This window comes from Oncorhynchus tshawytscha, linkage group LG04 (assembly GCF_018296145.1).
Source record: "Oncorhynchus tshawytscha isolate Ot180627B linkage group LG04, Otsh_v2.0, whole genome shotgun sequence".
NCBI classification, from domain to species: Eukaryota; Metazoa; Chordata; class Actinopteri; order Salmoniformes; family Salmonidae; genus Oncorhynchus; species Oncorhynchus tshawytscha.
Window position 1 is genome coordinate 19,069,249 of NC_056432.1, and position 15,879 is coordinate 19,085,127.

General features: G+C 43.6%; 1 protein-coding gene across 8 annotated transcripts in view; it reads left to right on the plus strand.

The window, feature by feature from the left end:
- trpm6 (transient receptor potential cation channel, subfamily M, member 6) overlaps nucleotides 1-15,879 on the plus strand; it is a 45,100-nt gene that overhangs the window by 12,768 nt on the left and 16,453 nt on the right. For 6 of the 8 annotated variants that reach the window (XR_002953190.2, XM_024416999.2, XM_024417002.2 and 3 more), the window contains exons 9-26: nucleotides 869-992; nucleotides 1,135-1,207; nucleotides 1,406-1,506; nucleotides 2,040-2,174; nucleotides 2,959-3,012; nucleotides 3,117-3,257; nucleotides 3,664-3,798; nucleotides 4,031-4,302; nucleotides 4,753-4,981; nucleotides 7,117-7,266; nucleotides 7,492-7,647; nucleotides 7,836-7,964; nucleotides 12,086-12,337; nucleotides 12,605-12,779; nucleotides 12,925-13,039; nucleotides 13,156-13,352; nucleotides 13,544-13,676; nucleotides 13,771-14,684. Coding sequence is in view for 7 of the 8 variants with exons in the window: in XM_024416999.2 (XP_024272767.1) it covers nucleotides 869-992; nucleotides 1,135-1,207; nucleotides 1,406-1,506; nucleotides 2,040-2,174; nucleotides 2,959-3,012; nucleotides 3,117-3,257; nucleotides 3,664-3,798; nucleotides 4,031-4,302; nucleotides 4,753-4,981; nucleotides 7,117-7,266; nucleotides 7,492-7,647; nucleotides 7,836-7,964; nucleotides 12,086-12,337; nucleotides 12,605-12,779; nucleotides 12,925-13,039; nucleotides 13,156-13,352; nucleotides 13,544-13,676; nucleotides 13,771-14,684 (3,485 nt within the window). In the remaining variant the exon portion in view is untranslated. The remainder of the gene's footprint in view (nucleotides 1-868; nucleotides 993-1,134; nucleotides 1,208-1,405; nucleotides 1,507-2,039; nucleotides 2,175-2,958; nucleotides 3,013-3,116; nucleotides 3,258-3,663; nucleotides 3,799-4,030; nucleotides 4,303-4,752; nucleotides 4,982-7,116; nucleotides 7,267-7,491; nucleotides 7,648-7,835; nucleotides 7,965-12,085; nucleotides 12,338-12,604; nucleotides 12,780-12,924; nucleotides 13,040-13,155; nucleotides 13,353-13,543; nucleotides 13,677-13,770; nucleotides 14,685-15,879) is intronic. The other 2 variants (XM_024417004.2, XM_024417001.2) reach the window with 2 other exon arrangements.

The window sequence follows — 15,879 nt, forward strand, 5'->3', positions numbered from 1 at the left end:
TAAGCATACTTCCAATGTTGTGGCAAAATGGCTTAAGGACAACAAAGTCAAGTTATTGGAGTGGCCATCACAAAGACCTGACCCCTCTCCTATAGATATTTGTGGGCAGAACCGCAAAAGCGTGTGCGAGCAAGAAGCCCTACAAACCTGACTCAGTTACACCAGCTCAGTCAGAAGGAATGAGCCAAAATTCACCCAACTTATTGTGGGAAGCTTGTGGAAGGCTACCTGATACGTTGGACCCAAGTTAAACAATGTAAAGGCAATGCTACCAAATACTAATTGAGTGTATGTAAACTTCTTACCGGGAATGGGATGAAATAAATAAAATATGAAATAAATCATTCTCTACTATTATTCTGACATTTCACATTCTTAAAATAAAGTGGTGATCCTAACTGACCTAAGACAGGGAATTTTTACTAGGTTTAAATGTCAGGAATTGTGAAAAACTGAGTTTAAATGTATTTGGCTAACGTGTATGTACACTCCCGACTTCAACTGTATATATTTTTTGTTTTAAAGTTAATTTCCTGCAATTCTGCACATTTTGCCATGGGGTGTAGAGAAAATGTTGCTGTTTTAAATCAAGTTTGCTGAGCCCTCACCCAGTGGGAGGCTCAGAGTTTTCCCTGGTCAGAAAAATGGGCTGAGGTATACTGTTGGTGTCCAGAGGCATAACACAGGCTGTATTTTGGGGCCAAAACATGCCAATTGAGAAATGAGAGTGGAGGCAGGTGTATGAGGCAGTTTCTAACCAGAGCTCAGATCTTAGCATGTGGTTGAGCCAAAAGGACCCAGGTTGTTAGCCAATGTCTTACTTTACTGGTGTACCAGTATATGTTTACTGTGTTGGTACTGTTTACAGCCAGCTGGACACAGACATCCAGGAGGACTTCCTGCTGAGGATAGGGGGCATGTTTGGTCTGGAGAGAGCAGACGCCAGCCAGCTCTACAACCTTCTGATGGAGTGTATGGACTACAGACAGTCTGTGAGTAACGTGACTGTGGACCGGGTTCCCGGGCATTGACTAAAATGTACCCTCATTTGAGAATTATTTTTTAATCCAGGACTAGGCTTTAACCTGGGAAAACCATCCCATCCTCGCCCATTTCTATCTTTATAAAACACAGATCACAATCTTCGACTCGGAATCTGAGGATCAACAGGAGGCAGACTGTGCCATTTTGACGGCCACACTGAAAGGTACCGCTCCTCCTGGCCTTCGTGTCAGTCACTGGAATGACCCAGTTCTGTCTGTTCTATGTGTTCTCTGGGCTGAATCCTAACTTGAAATCAGAGTTTTCACACAAATGACCTATAGATCTATGCATGATCTACAAAAGTTATGCAGGGCTGATGTCTGGTTAAGATTGGACCCACAGATGCTGTGATGATTGACAGGCACCAAGGCGTCTCCTGGGGAACAGCTCAGTACAGCTCTGGCATGGGACCGAGCAGACATAGCTAAAAAACACATCCTTGTGTATGGCCAGCACTGGCAGGTAAAAACCCAAAACAACTCACACCCTACCGTTGTACTTACCTTTTCAAAAATGCCCTTTCTTGCTAGCACTGACTTTGCTGATAGCTGCTTTATTGAGGAAAATGTTACTAGGACATTTTTATTTAACCTTTATTTAACTTGAGATGTGGTTGGCATTGCTAGCCACCGTCAGATGAATGCATTAACTGTAAGTCTCTCTGGAGCGTCTGCTAAATGACTCGAATGTGAATGTAAGACAGACCCAGGGGGCAGGCAGGGCAAGGCTTGCTTAAGCCTGCTACACACTACAAAAACGTAGCGCTTGAGCGTCGTATACGGTAGGTTCCAAAAGTACGTAGAACTACATAGAACTCTCAGCAAACTACGCTCCGTTTGTGTAGTCCTTGTTTAAAAAATATATATGTATATATTATATATTTTTTGGTGGGGGGGAAGTAAACTGAAATTGCTGTGCATTTTTTAAAACATGTTTGTGTTTGATGCTATGGCTGTCAGGCTTTTATGGTGGGCTTGTGGTGGTTGTCTGTCTAGGTAGGCTCGTTGGAGCAGGCCATGCTGGATGCTCTGGTTATGGACCGGGTCGGCTTTGTCAAACTGCTGATCGACAACGGTATGACCATGAACCGCTTCCTGACCGTGTCACGCCTGGAAGAACTCTATAACACGGTAATGACTTGATCACTTTCTCTCTCTTGTTCTTTTCAGCTCTGTATTTATGAGTTACATAAATGTATTTATGAGTTACAATTCTGTGTTTTCCTATTGTAACGACCCTGGGTTTATAAGTGCGGAAATTGACTCTGCCGCACGAGACCTGCTCCCTGCTGTTTCATTACATTGGTGTCAGAAGTGATCGGATCTTGCATCCACCACAGTGCGTGTGCTTGGCCGGTGAGCGCGTTCATGTAAGACGTAGAGCCGCAAGCTAGCCCGAGGACGCGCTCTTTGAAAGGAGGGCGCCGGACCTCGGACTAGAAGGTCGAGGGTTCGAGACCTGCTCCCTGCCTGTTTCATTACACTATACAGTACAATGGCCATTAGCTAACTCATATACCAAAATTGCCATAGCAGTGGCAATTGTGGTAATTGCAATCACAGTAATACCGTGTAAGTCTCTTGTTGGTTGTTTGGTTTTCCCCCAGTTTGAAGATGTTTTGTAGATCACAGAGCTCTTTGTCACGAGTCCAGCTGTGGATGGTTGTTCGAGTTATAAACAATATTCAATAATTAATAACTTTGTAAATGATTTAACACCATATATTATCATATACAATTGTGGAAGTTTGTTTTCTAAAAGTTGAAAGGATAACTTTTCATCTGGTCTACCACTTCATTCCATAGGAACAAATGTTGTATTGTAATCCAGATAACTAGCCACTGAAGTCTGGTTTGTGTTTGATGGTTTCTGATTGTGGATAATGAAGACATGACATGCCATTATTTTTTATAGCAGCAGGGACCAACAGACAATTTTCTCCATATTCTCGTGGAAGATGTGAAACAGGTGAATATTGTGAAACTACATTTTGTGTGTGGTTATGTCTACACTATTTTGCGTGTGGAAATATTGAGTTTCAATTACTCAGGTGTGTGTGTGTTTTTGTGTAGACCCATATACCTAAAGGATACAGAGTCTCCCTCATAGATGTGGGGCAGGTAATCGAGTATCTGATAGGAGGAGCCTATCGGAGCACATACACACGGAAACACTTCAGGGCCCACTATAACCTCCTATATGCCCATTGCAAGGTAAGAGACCATGGTCACGTTTCAGGATGACTATTTTGCAGTTGCCTGCTAAATCTCACAGCGCCTGGGTAGGTGTTTAACATATTGTAGGCCTATCAGCTGACCGCATCATATGATATAGCAATATGAAGCTTGACTACATAGTCAATGACATGGCACGCAGCCATTGGATGATACCTGGACCACGACTGCAAAGTTGTCTGAAACGCAGCCCATGTGAGATTTCTGTATACAGTCAGAGCAAGATATCACCTTTGGGCCCTCAAGCATTTCTGTAAAACTGTTACCATTAATATAGCAGTTTTTCTCTTTTGAGTTGTTGTTGTCTTGTTTTTGTTTAGACATTTTACCTTGTTAAATACGCCTTTGTGTACTCTGCACTGATTTAAGTGACCATCATTTCCAGGAGTCTGGACGGGATAGTTCAGGACCCCTTAACAAAAAGAGGAGGGCAGACTGCACCCTTCACCCGCACCAAAGCCCAAACAGTAGTCCATCAAGGCCACCCTTCTTCCGCACTGCTCAGCCCTATAAACGCAAGGTCTGTGAAAGATATGGGACCAGCCAAAACAAATCTGTGACAGAACTAACATGTCTTACAAATGAGAGGTCTTTTAAAGACACTTGTCTCCACTTACACACTGAAACACAAACACACAGGCTTTTGATAGCTAGTACTGTATATTCTGTGGCTACAAATACCCCCTGTACATTACTGTTCTAATTGGCTGGCTGCCTCTCCCCTCCCTCCTCGTTCTCCTCTATCTCTACAGGAAAGATCCATGGTGCTCAGGGACCTGAAGCTGGCCCAGCAGCAGAGCTCCGAGCTGGGTGACTCTCCACTGTTTGTTTACAACTTCAATGACCTCTTTGTGTGGGCTGTGCTGCAGAGGCGGCAGCAGATGGCGCTGTTCCTGTGGCAGCACGGGGAGGAGGCCATGGCCCGGGCTACAGTGGCCTGTAAACTGTACCGTGCCATGGCCTACGAGTTTCGGCAGAGCAACATGGATGACACCACGGGGGAGCAGCTCAAAACCTACTCTATGTCAGTGTTTCCTCGTAAACATCAAATGTGTTGTGTAGTAGTAGTGTCGAGAATTTGGGACTATAATCTTCTATCTACAAAAAGATTCTGAGATAATTGGCTTTAATGTTCTGAAGACTCATTGATTTGAATGGTGGAAGGGATTTTTTACCTTGTATATTTTTGAGCTTAACAACATGAATTGGAGTATTTAGATTACTGTATAGGTAGAGAACATTGAACAGAACAAGGCTATGTCAATATATATATATATATATATATATATATATTTTTTTTAATGCAGATCGAACCTTATAGTCCCAAACTCTCTGTGTGCCTCTGGGATTTTGTGTATGTTGTTTCAGCAGAGTGAACTTTTGTGGTTGTGTGTGTATATTACTATGTTTTTGAGTGTATGTTTTCCGGTCGGTGTTTCTCAATGTTTGTGTGTTGTGGCATGGATGGCTGTAGGGACTTTGGTCAGCTGGCGGTGGACGTGCTGGACCGTACCTTCAGACAGAACGAGCGCATGGCCATGAAACTGCTGACTTCGGAGATGGAGGCCTGGAGCCACTTCACCTGTCTGCAGATGGCTGTGTCCTCCCGGCTCCGCCCCTTCGTCTCCCACTCCTGCACCCAGATGCTGCTCACCGACCTGTGGACCGGCCGCCTCAACATGAGGAAGAACTCCTGGTTTAAGGTCAGGCTCTCAAAGTCCTTTTGCCTCAGGGGGAAAATTGTCTTCACAGAGATCCGGAGAGCAACCCTGTATTGCCTTTCCGTCAAAATCTGTGTGCCGCACTTACTAAGACAACTTACTTCTAAGACAACTTACCAAGACAACGTACTAAGGCAACTTACTAAGACAACTTACTTCTAAGACAACTTACCAAGACAATGTACTAAGGCAACTTACTAAGACAACTTACTTCTAAGACAACATACTTCTAAGGCGACTTACTTCTAAGATAACTTACCAAGACGACTTACTAAGGCAACTTACCAAGACGACTTACCAAGGCAACTTACCAAGACGACTTACCAAGGCAACTTACCAAGACGACTTACTAAGGCAACTTACCAAGACGACTTACTAAGGCAACTTACCAAGACGACTTACTAAGGCGACTTACTTCAAAGACAACTTACTTCTAAAACAACTTACTAAGACAACTTACTTCTAAGACGACTTACCAAGATTACTTACTAAGGCGACTTACTAAGACGACTTACTAAGGCCACTTACTTCTAAGACAACTTACTAAGGCGACTTACCAAGGCGACTTACTTCTAAGATAACTTACTAAGACGACTTACTAAGGCGACAACTTACAACTTCTAAGACAACTTACTAAGGCAATTTACTTCTAAAACAACTTACTTCTAAGAAAACTTACTTCTAAGACGACTTACTAAGACGACTTACTTCTAAGGCCACTTACTAAGGCAATTTACTTCTAAAACAACTTACTTCTAAGGCCACTTAGTTCTAAGACGACTTACTTCTAAGGCCACTTAGTTCTAAGACGACTTACTTCTAAGGCCACTTACTTCTAAGACAACTTACTTCTAAGATAACTTACCAAGACGACTTACTAAGGCAACTTACCAAGACGACTTACTAAGGCGACTTACTAAGGCGACTTACTTCAAAGACAACTTACTTCTAAAACAACTTACTAAGACAACTTACTTCTAAGACGACTTACCAAGATTACTTACTAAGGCGACTTACTAAGGCGACTTACTTCAAAGACAACTTACTTCAAAGACAACTTACTTCAAAGACAACTTACTTCAAAGACAACTTACTTCTAAAACAACTTACTAAGACAACTTACTTCTAAGACGACTTACCAAGATTACTTACTAAGGCGACTTACTAAGGCCACTTACTTCTAAGACAACTTACTTCTAAGACAACTTACCAAGACAACTTACTAATGCGACTTACCAAGGCGACTTACTTCTAAGATAACTTACTAAGACGACTTACAACGGCGACAACTTACAACTTACTTCTAAGACAACTTACTAAGGCAATTTACTTCTAAAACAACTTACTTCTAAGGCCACTTACTTCTAAGACCACTTACTTCTAAGGCGACTTACTAAGGTGACTTACTTCTAAGACAACTTACTTCTAAGACAACTTACTTCTAAGACAACTTACTTCTAAGATGACTTACCAAGACGGCTTACCAAGACGACTTACCAAGATGACTTACCAAGGCGACTTACTAAGGCATCTTACTACTAAGACAACTTACTAAGGCAACTTACCAAGATGACTTACTAAGGTGACTTACTAAGACAACTTACTAAGGCTACTTACTATTAAGACAACTTACTAAGGCAACTTACTACTAAGACAACTTACTAAGGCTACTTACTACTAAGACAACTTACTAAGCTACTTACTACTAAGACAACTTACTAAGGCATCTTACTACTAAGACAACTTACTAAGGCGACTTACCAAGATTACTTACTAAGGTGACTTACTAAGACAACTTACTAAGGCTACTTACTACTAAGACAACTTACTAAGGAGACTTACTAAGACAACTTACTAAGACAACCGCGGATCGCATTAAAACATGGGCTGTATCGGGCCCAAGTCCCACCAGTTTGAGTGCTTAAAGATTCTGAAAAGCAGAGCCAGTGCACCTGAGTGTTTTTCCATGCTAAGATTGATTGACAGCATGAATAACCAGTAGTTGAAGTGAATTTTTAGTCTATTAATGTCAGCCGATGTTATGCTGTTCCAACAGTTACCCCTCAGATTAGACTTGTGTTTATGTGTCTGAATCTTATTCCCTGGGTGTGTGTTAGATCATCCTGAGCATCCTCATGCCCCCTGCCATCCTGCTATTGGAGTTTAAGAGCCAGGCAGAGATGTCCCATGTCCCCCAGTCCCAGGAGGCTTTGCAGTTTGGTTGGGACACGGGAAGACCAGAGGCAGCCCAGGAGGGGGGGCATACGGTAGTTAAGGTTCCAAAATGTACACCATACACCAGTCTCCCAGAATGTCAGTCCTTCCTTTTCCTGTCTGTCATGGTCGTTCTAATCTCAGTTTGATGCTAATGTTGATACCAGGGTCGTATTTATTAGGAACCAAATAGTAGAAAATGGACTGAAACAAGGAGGGACTTTGCTCATTATTGATTTCCGTTGCAAACATGACCCTGATGTCTTGGCTCTCTGAAGGATGGCCAGGATGCGGAGAAGGGATCAGCGTGGTGGGAGAGTTGCTCAGCCCCCGAAGCTGACACAATCACACCTGTTACCACCCAGTGTTTCTTCTGGACCACGAGGCTGTACGATTTCTACACCGCTCCTGTCGTCAAGTTCTGGTTCCACACGGTGAGCTAGCAGCATGCACTTATAATACTCTTCTAAGCCTCAGGACATGCATATTATATAAAGAGGGACCTTCTTTGTTGAAAATATTTCTCAGTCTGAAACGATTGACTGGGATTAGACTAGATCCCGTCTTCATTGTTCTCACTCTTGTCCATGTGTCTGATGCTGTTTCACTGTGTGTGGTCTAGATGTCCTACCTGGTCTTTCTCATGCTGTTCTCCTACACTGTTTTGGTAAAGATGGAGGACCGGCCCAGCACTCAGGAGTGGCTGGTCATTGCGTATATTATATCCACTGCTGTGGAGAAAACAAGAGAGGTGAGTGTTGTTATGAGTGTAGTTTAATTGTTAGCACACAGTTAGGCAACACACTCCCAGGATACACTTCCACGCTCCATTCCCAGGTGGCAGCACCAACAGGGTCAAGGGCAGGTGCTATGCTAAGCCTTATTAACCCTACGGGTGGAAGAATCGAGAGATGATTAATGTGCAAGCTTGCAGAGCCGGTGACCATGTGGCTTTTGGTTTTGGGTTGAGTCCTTCATTTTGGACATGTCCTTTTTTTAAAAGTGTATATACATATATATGGGTGTATATACATACAGTTGAAGTCAGAAGTTTCCATACACTTTTTAATATTTATATAATATATAGTCTATATAAAGGAAGAGAAGCTTAGGCCTATATATATATAAATACATAGTTGAAGTCAGAAGTTTCCATACACTTAGGTTGGAGTCATTAACTCGTTTTTCAACCACTCCACAAATTTCTTGTTAACAAACTATAGTTTTGGCAAGTCAGTTAGGACATCTACTTTGTGCATGACACAAGTAATTTTGCCACAATTGTTTACAGACAGATTATTTCACTGAAATTCACTTTATCACAATTCCAGTGGGTCAGAAGTTTACATACACTAAGTTGACTGTGCCTTTAAACTGCTTGGAAAATTCCAGAAAAGGATGTCATGGCTTTAGAAGCTTCTGATTGGCTAATTGACATCAATTGAGTCAAATGGAGCTGTACCTGTGGATGTATTTCAAGGCCTACCTTCAAACTCAGTGCCTCATTGCTTGACATCATGGGAAAATCAAAAGAAATCAGCCAAGACCTCAGAAAAACAATTGTAGACCTCCACAGGTCTGGTTCATCCTTGGGAGCAATTTCCAAACACCTGAAGGTACCACGTTCATCTCTACAAACAATAGTACGCAAGTATAAACACCATGGGACCACGCAGCCGTCATACCGCTCAGGAAGGAGACGCGTTCTGTCTCCTAGAGATGAATGTACTTTGGTGCGAAAAGTGCAAATCAATCTCAGAACAACAGCAAAGGATCTTGTGAAGATGCTGGAGGAAGCAGGTACAAAAGTATCTATATCCACAGTAAATCGAGTCCTTTATCGACATAACCTGAAAGGCCGCTCAGCAAAGAAGAAGGCACTGCTCCAAAACAGCCATAAAAATCAAGACTACGGTTTGCAACTGCACATGGGGACAAAGATCTTACTTTTTGGAGAAATGTCCTCTGGTCTGATGAAACAAAAATAGAACTGTATGGCCATAATGACCATCGTTATGGTTGGAGGGAAAAGGGGGAGGCTTGCAAGCTGAAGAACACCATCCCAACCGTGAAGAACGGGGTTGGCAGCATCATGTTGTGGGGGTGCTTTGCTGCAGGAGGGACTGGTGCACTTCACAAAATAGATGGCATCATGAGGTAAGAATATTATGTGGATATATTGAAGCAACATCTCAAGACATCAGTCAGGAAGTTAAAGCTTGCTCACAAATGGGTCTTCCAAATGGACAATGACCACAAGCATACTTCCAAAGTTGTGGCAAAATGGCCTAAGGACAACAAAGTCAGGGTATTGGAGTGGCCATCACACAGCCCTGCCCTCAATCCTGTCAAATCTGTGGGCAGAACTGAAAAAGCGTGTGCGAGCAAGGAGCCCTACAAACCTGACTCAGTTACACCAGCTCTGTCAGGAGGAATGGGCCAAAATTCACCCAACTTATTGTGGGAAGCTTGTGGAAGGCTACCTGAAACGTTTGACCCAAGTTAAACAATTTAAAGGCAATGCTACCAAATACTAATTGAGTGTATGTAAACTTCTGACCCACTGGGAATGTGATGAAATAAATAAGAGCTGAAATAAATAATTCTCTCTACTATTATTCTGACATTTCACATTCTTAAAATAAAGTGGTGATGCTAACTGACCTAAGACAGGGAATTTTTACTCAGATTAAATGTCAGGAATTGTGAAAAACTGAGTTTAAATGTATTTGGCTAAACTTCCGACCTTAACTGCATGTGTTTTTTTTTGCTGACAAATAAAAATCAATCAGTCCAAACTGTGCAGCAGCAATTTGAATGGAAAGAGACATCTGCTGCAAAACTTTAAAAAGTCAAGAGATATTCAGAGACCAAACCTTCAATAATGGGTAGGCCTAAGGTATAATGATAATGAAGTGCCCGATGTCCATGTTCTTTTTATTGGTTGTGTGTTGCATTGGCACAGAAACCTGTTGGTGAAAAATGTGTTGTGTATATTTTCTAAAATTATAAATATGGAATCAATATGTTGAAATCCGATTCCCCTAGCTGATCATTGTCTGCAACCACCTCTGATCATGAAGTAATATAACAGGCATGGAGAGTGAGCTCGTCTGTGGTGGTCGGTGAACCCTCAACCTTCTGGCCTGTAGCCCTGCGTGGCATCGACTGTGCCACAAAAGAAGTGGCAGTTATTGTTATTTGAGGTTTTAAACATTATTTTGAGTTAATTCAATGAGAGGGATGTTGTTCAGGGTCATGTGAAAGTATTTTTAAAATTGGGGAGGTAGGTGCATTTTCTTTTCTGACACCTTGAGTTGGACCAGCCCCCCACACACACCCCAGACCTGTAAATGTTGATCTGTCCCTTGGAATGCAGTACTTGAACTTGACTCTAGACTTGACCTGTTCTACTTGGGACTCAACTTGAATCTTGGACCTTGTGACCTGAGATTTACTTGTGAATCAAATAATTGTGACTTGGTCCCACCTCTGGTACCCACAGTCTGAATACAACATCCACTAGATAGCAGTAGGACAATTTCTCTTTGCCGCTAGAAACCAGTTGTGTCTGGTTTGGGTGGTGAGTCATTATGCCAAAAAATGGCAGAACGGATTTTCAAGGCTGACATCATAAAATGACCTTAGGGCTTTCAAAAATAAGACCCAGAGAAGTGAGGAAACTTCAAAACTTATTTTCCTATTGTAAACAATGAGCTAGATAAATGGCACGTGTGGAGGATGCATATAAGGTAATGTGGATGGAGAAGGAATTTCATTGCTTTCCAATTATTAATATTATTTTTTAATGTAACCTTTTTAACTATTCAAGTCAGTTAAGAACAAATTCTTATTTACAATGATGGCCTAGGAACAGTGGGTTAACTGCCGTGTTCGGGGGAAGAACGACAGATTTATACCTTTGTCAGCTTGGGGATTCGATCTAGCAACCTTTTGGTTACTGGCCCAGCGCGCTAACCACTAGGCTAATGATGACCATCATTTTTACCCTTTCCATGCATACTAAATGTTTGCACTTTGTGAATTGACCTACAACGCATATTGATGAAAATCACCATAGCGCATGATTTCTGGCTTTTATGGAGGGGTGCTGGGATCGAGATTTCCAAAAAGACAAGGACTGTGGCTTTCAAACGATATTTCACTTTCTATGGGGGGTGGTACAGGGTCCACAACAACCACTCAGAGTTGAACAGGATGACAGGAGCTTCACAAAAAATCTCCATATCGTCTTGCTCACTGCTCTTCTAGAAAAATAATGACCATTCTGCACGTCACTATCCATAAATATACTGTACGTTCACTGAATAACTCAGTGGTCATTATCTCACCATCTTTCCATAAAGTAGTAATATTATACTTCAACTTACCATCAAGCATGTGAGAATCACAATAATAACCAATCACACTGCCAGTCATTATTCATACCATAGAGATCATATACAATTACTTAGTTAATTAGTGTTCTAATTCCTAATTCTATGATTTATACAATATGTTTTATGGCATTACATGATGCTAGAGGTTGCCATGGGAGACACCCTGTAGGCAACTCACAAACATGTCCACAGTAGCCTAATTTTACTGAAATACTTTGATCATCATAGCTGTCTCTGACACGACATACAGCTATACTACATGGAGATCGACATAATACTGTTACTGTGTTGTGCAAAATCAGGCTATCATCTGTTAATACAGTACTAGGCTAGTAACAAACACTAACAACAGTGCTTTCTTCACCAATGGCACTGAATTAAACTAAATGTATGTATACTGGCTGTATATGTATATTTTAAATGGTTAACTCATTTAAATAATAGTGAGGTGTGGGTTGTGACTACTTATTAGGTGTTCATGTCAGTGCCGAGGAAACCCAGTCAAAAGCTGAAGGTGTGGTTTGGAGAGTACTGGAATGTGACTGACTTCCTGGCCATCGTCCTCTTCCTGGTGGGGCTGGGGCTACGCTGGGACAGCGGGTCCTACCGGACTGCCGGGCGGATCACCTACTGCCTGGACATCATCTTCTGGTATGTTCGGGTGCTGGACCTGCTGGCCGTCAACCAGCATGCCGGGGCCTACCTCACCATGATCACCAAGATGGTGAGTAAAGCCATGTGCCTTTCCTTCCTTGGGCTAACACCTAGAGTGAGTATGACATGGCATGCTATGGGCCCTGGTCAAAAGTGATGCACATTTTGATAAGTTGATTCAGGTTTGTTAGTGCTGGGTTGGAGCAAAAATGTGCACCATTGTGTGCCCCCTAGTGCTGGGATAGAACACTGACTGACCATACAGCACATATCTTAATTTATACAAACGAAATGGAGTCATGTTTTTATTTTCTGTGTTCTCTACCCATCTGCTCAGACTAGTAACATGTTCTACATTGTGGTGATGATGGCGATTGTGCTGCTGAGTTTCGGCGTGTCCAGGAAGGCCATCTTGTCTCCAGATGAAGCTCTGTCATGGAGCCTGCTCAGAGATGTAGTCAACCAGCCGTACTGGATGATGTTTGGAGAAGTGTACGCAGGCGAAATAGACAGTGAGTAACCAGTGACCAGTCACAGTAGTAGCTCAATTGGTTGGCACTGCTTGCAACACCAGAGCTGTGTAGGTAGACTCCTGCATGGCCAACAGTCTATGGGAATAGGGTGTTATTTGAGACATCTCTTGTGTGTTTGTGGCAGCCTGTGCAGGTGACACGCCGTGTGTCCCCGGTGCCTTCCTCACCCCCTTCCTCCAGGCCGTCTACCTCTTCTTCCAGTACATCATCATGGTCAACATCCTCATTGCCTTCTTCAAGTAGGGATTCTCTATCAATCTGCCTGATTGTGTCTTTATGTTTTATGCTTAATGTACAAATGGGTTTTGCAGCTTCTCTGAGTGTTGTACTGTTTCTTATGGATCCTTTTTGACAGCAATGTCTACTTTGACATGAAGTCCATATCCAATAAGCTGTGGAAGTACAACCGCTACCGTTATATCATGACCTATCAGGAGAAGCCGTGGCTGCCCCCGCCCCTCATCATCCTGAGTCACATGACCCTGTGTGTGACTGCCATTTACCAGAAACACAGAGGCTTGTCCGAGCAGGACACGGACTCCTGTGGGCTTAGTGAGTGTGTGTGTGGGCGTGGGTGTGGATGCGTTTATTTCTTGATGAAACACCATTAAAAGTATGATTTAGCTTTAGCCTACTACACTGTGTTTCTATGACAGTATTGATTCACAGCATTTCAATGTGGTGGAAAAATGCTACAGTAGATTGTGTTTTGGAAAAATGTAATCTCTTTCTCCTTCTGTCAGAGCTTTACCTGGGCCAAGAGGAGCTGAAGAGGCTGCATGAGTTTGAGGAGAGGTGTTTGGTGTCGTATTTCCACGAGAAAAACCAAGATGTTCTCTGCAGCCAGATAAACAGGGTACGAGCCACTGCAGAAAGGTGAGACTGGGACTTAGAAAGAGTGTCACAATAGCCATTGAGACTTTTTCTTTGTGATTCACCTGAATATCTGTCTATGTCCTTTACCTGACAGGGCTGAGGAGATGGGTGTGGTTATGCGCGAGGTGTCGGACAGGGTCCACTTCATCCAGGATACCCTGCAGGTGTTGGACAGCCAGCTGGGTCAGCTGCAGGACCTGTCCGCCCTGGCCGTGGACACTCTCACCCTCCTATCGGCCTCCGATAGCCTGCAGCAGGAGGAGGCCCGCCTAGGCCACTGCCGGCCAATCACCCCCTCCCGTCACCATGTCCCCCACAGCTGGACCCTCCCCCACGGAGGTGGAGGCAGTGTTGACATCATGCCCTGCCACACCCCTAGGGCCTACCGCAGCACACCACCCTCCCTGCTGTGGGGCCACACCTCCTCCCGCAGCCAACGTCTGTCACTGGAGTGGCACACTGGGGCCTGGGGGGGCGGTGACCATGGAGGGCAGGGGGCTGGTGAGTCGTGTGTGCCTTCCCGCTGTGGCTCTCCTCCGTACCCTTCAGCCTTGGCTATAGACAGTTCTCTGGAACGCCCCCACAGCAAACCCAGGGTCTGCTGTGACCCTGAGATGTCCATGGAAAAGGAAGGGGAGGAGTTTGGGAAGTCCTTTGATGTGAATGTGTCCAGGGCCTCTAGTCATGCCTTCCTGTTGTCCGACACCCAGGATGAGAGAGGCTGTGGGGCCAGGGGTTTGGTGAACCCCGCCTTCTGTAAGGACGACGACCCTGGGGCAGTTCACTCCAGACGGGGCCAGTGGGGCAGGAAGCGTCCTCACCGGTGGGCGGGTCTGTCCAGGGACCGGCCCTACAGTCATAGCCGCTCTCTCTCCTCTAGCATGGAGAACATGGCTCTCTCTGGTGTCCCCCTGAGCCAGCTACGAGCCTCCTTCCCCGCCCTCGATTGCCTGTCGAAGGGGGGAAGATTCACAGCTGACATACCCCTTGGCTGCAGTAAAAGCAGAGGTACTCTACTACCGTCTTATGCCATGTTCTCTAGAAATGTTTTGGCCCTGAGCAAATTTCATGTCTGCTGAGCACTGAAAATGTTGTGCAACTTCCGCGTGCGTTTACTGTGAACACTGATGTTGTACCCGCTTTAAGTTACACTTTCAGACTACAGTGACTATTTGATCATAATGTAGGCCTACCAGAGTGGCCTACCATCAAAAATAATAGAGAAAATGCATCCCATAACATTTCAACATGGAAATAGCTGTTCTATCGTTCAGCCAACAGTTGCAGCAAATGTGTGCTCAGTGTAGGCCGACATTGCATTAGACATTAGGAAAAAAACATGCAGGGCTTGACATTAACCTGTTTATCCACTTGTCCTTCAGACAAGGAGGTGACTGAAAATGTTGTTGTGTTTGATGCAAGAAACCACTTTACAAAATATATATACAGTTGAAGTAGGAAGTTTACATACAACTTAGCCAAATATATTTAAACTCAGTTTTTCACAATTCCTGACATTTAATCCTGGTAAAAACTTCCTGTCTTAGGTCAGTTAGGATCACCACTTTATTTTAATAATGTGAAATGTCAGCATAATAGTAGAGAGAATGATTTATTTCAGCTTTTATTTCCTTCATCACATTCCCAGTGGGTCAGAAGTTTACATATACTCAATTAGTATTTGGCAGCATTGCTTTTAAATTCTTTAACTTGGATCAAACGTTTCGGGTAGCCTTCCACAAGCTTCCCACAATAAGTTGGGTGAATTTTGGCCCATTCCTCCTGACAGAGCTGCTGTAACTGAGTCAGGTTTGTAGGCCTCCTTGCTCACACACACTTTTTCAGTTCTGCCCACAAATCTTCTATAGGATTGAGGTCAGGGCTTTGTGATGGCCTCTCCAATACATTGACTTTGTTGTCCTTAGGCTATTTTGCCACAACTTTAGAAGTATGCTTGGGGTCATTGTCCATTTGGAAGACCCATTTGCGACCAAGCTTTAACTGATGTCTTGAGATATTGCTTCAATATATCGACATAATTTTCCTGCCTCATGATGCCATCTATTTTGTGAAGTGCACCCGTCCCTCCTGCAGCAAAGCACCCCCACAACTTGATGCTACCACTCCCGTGCTTCACGGTTGGGATGGTGTTCTTCAGCTTGCAAGCCTCCCCCTTTTTCCTCCAATCATAACAATGGTCATT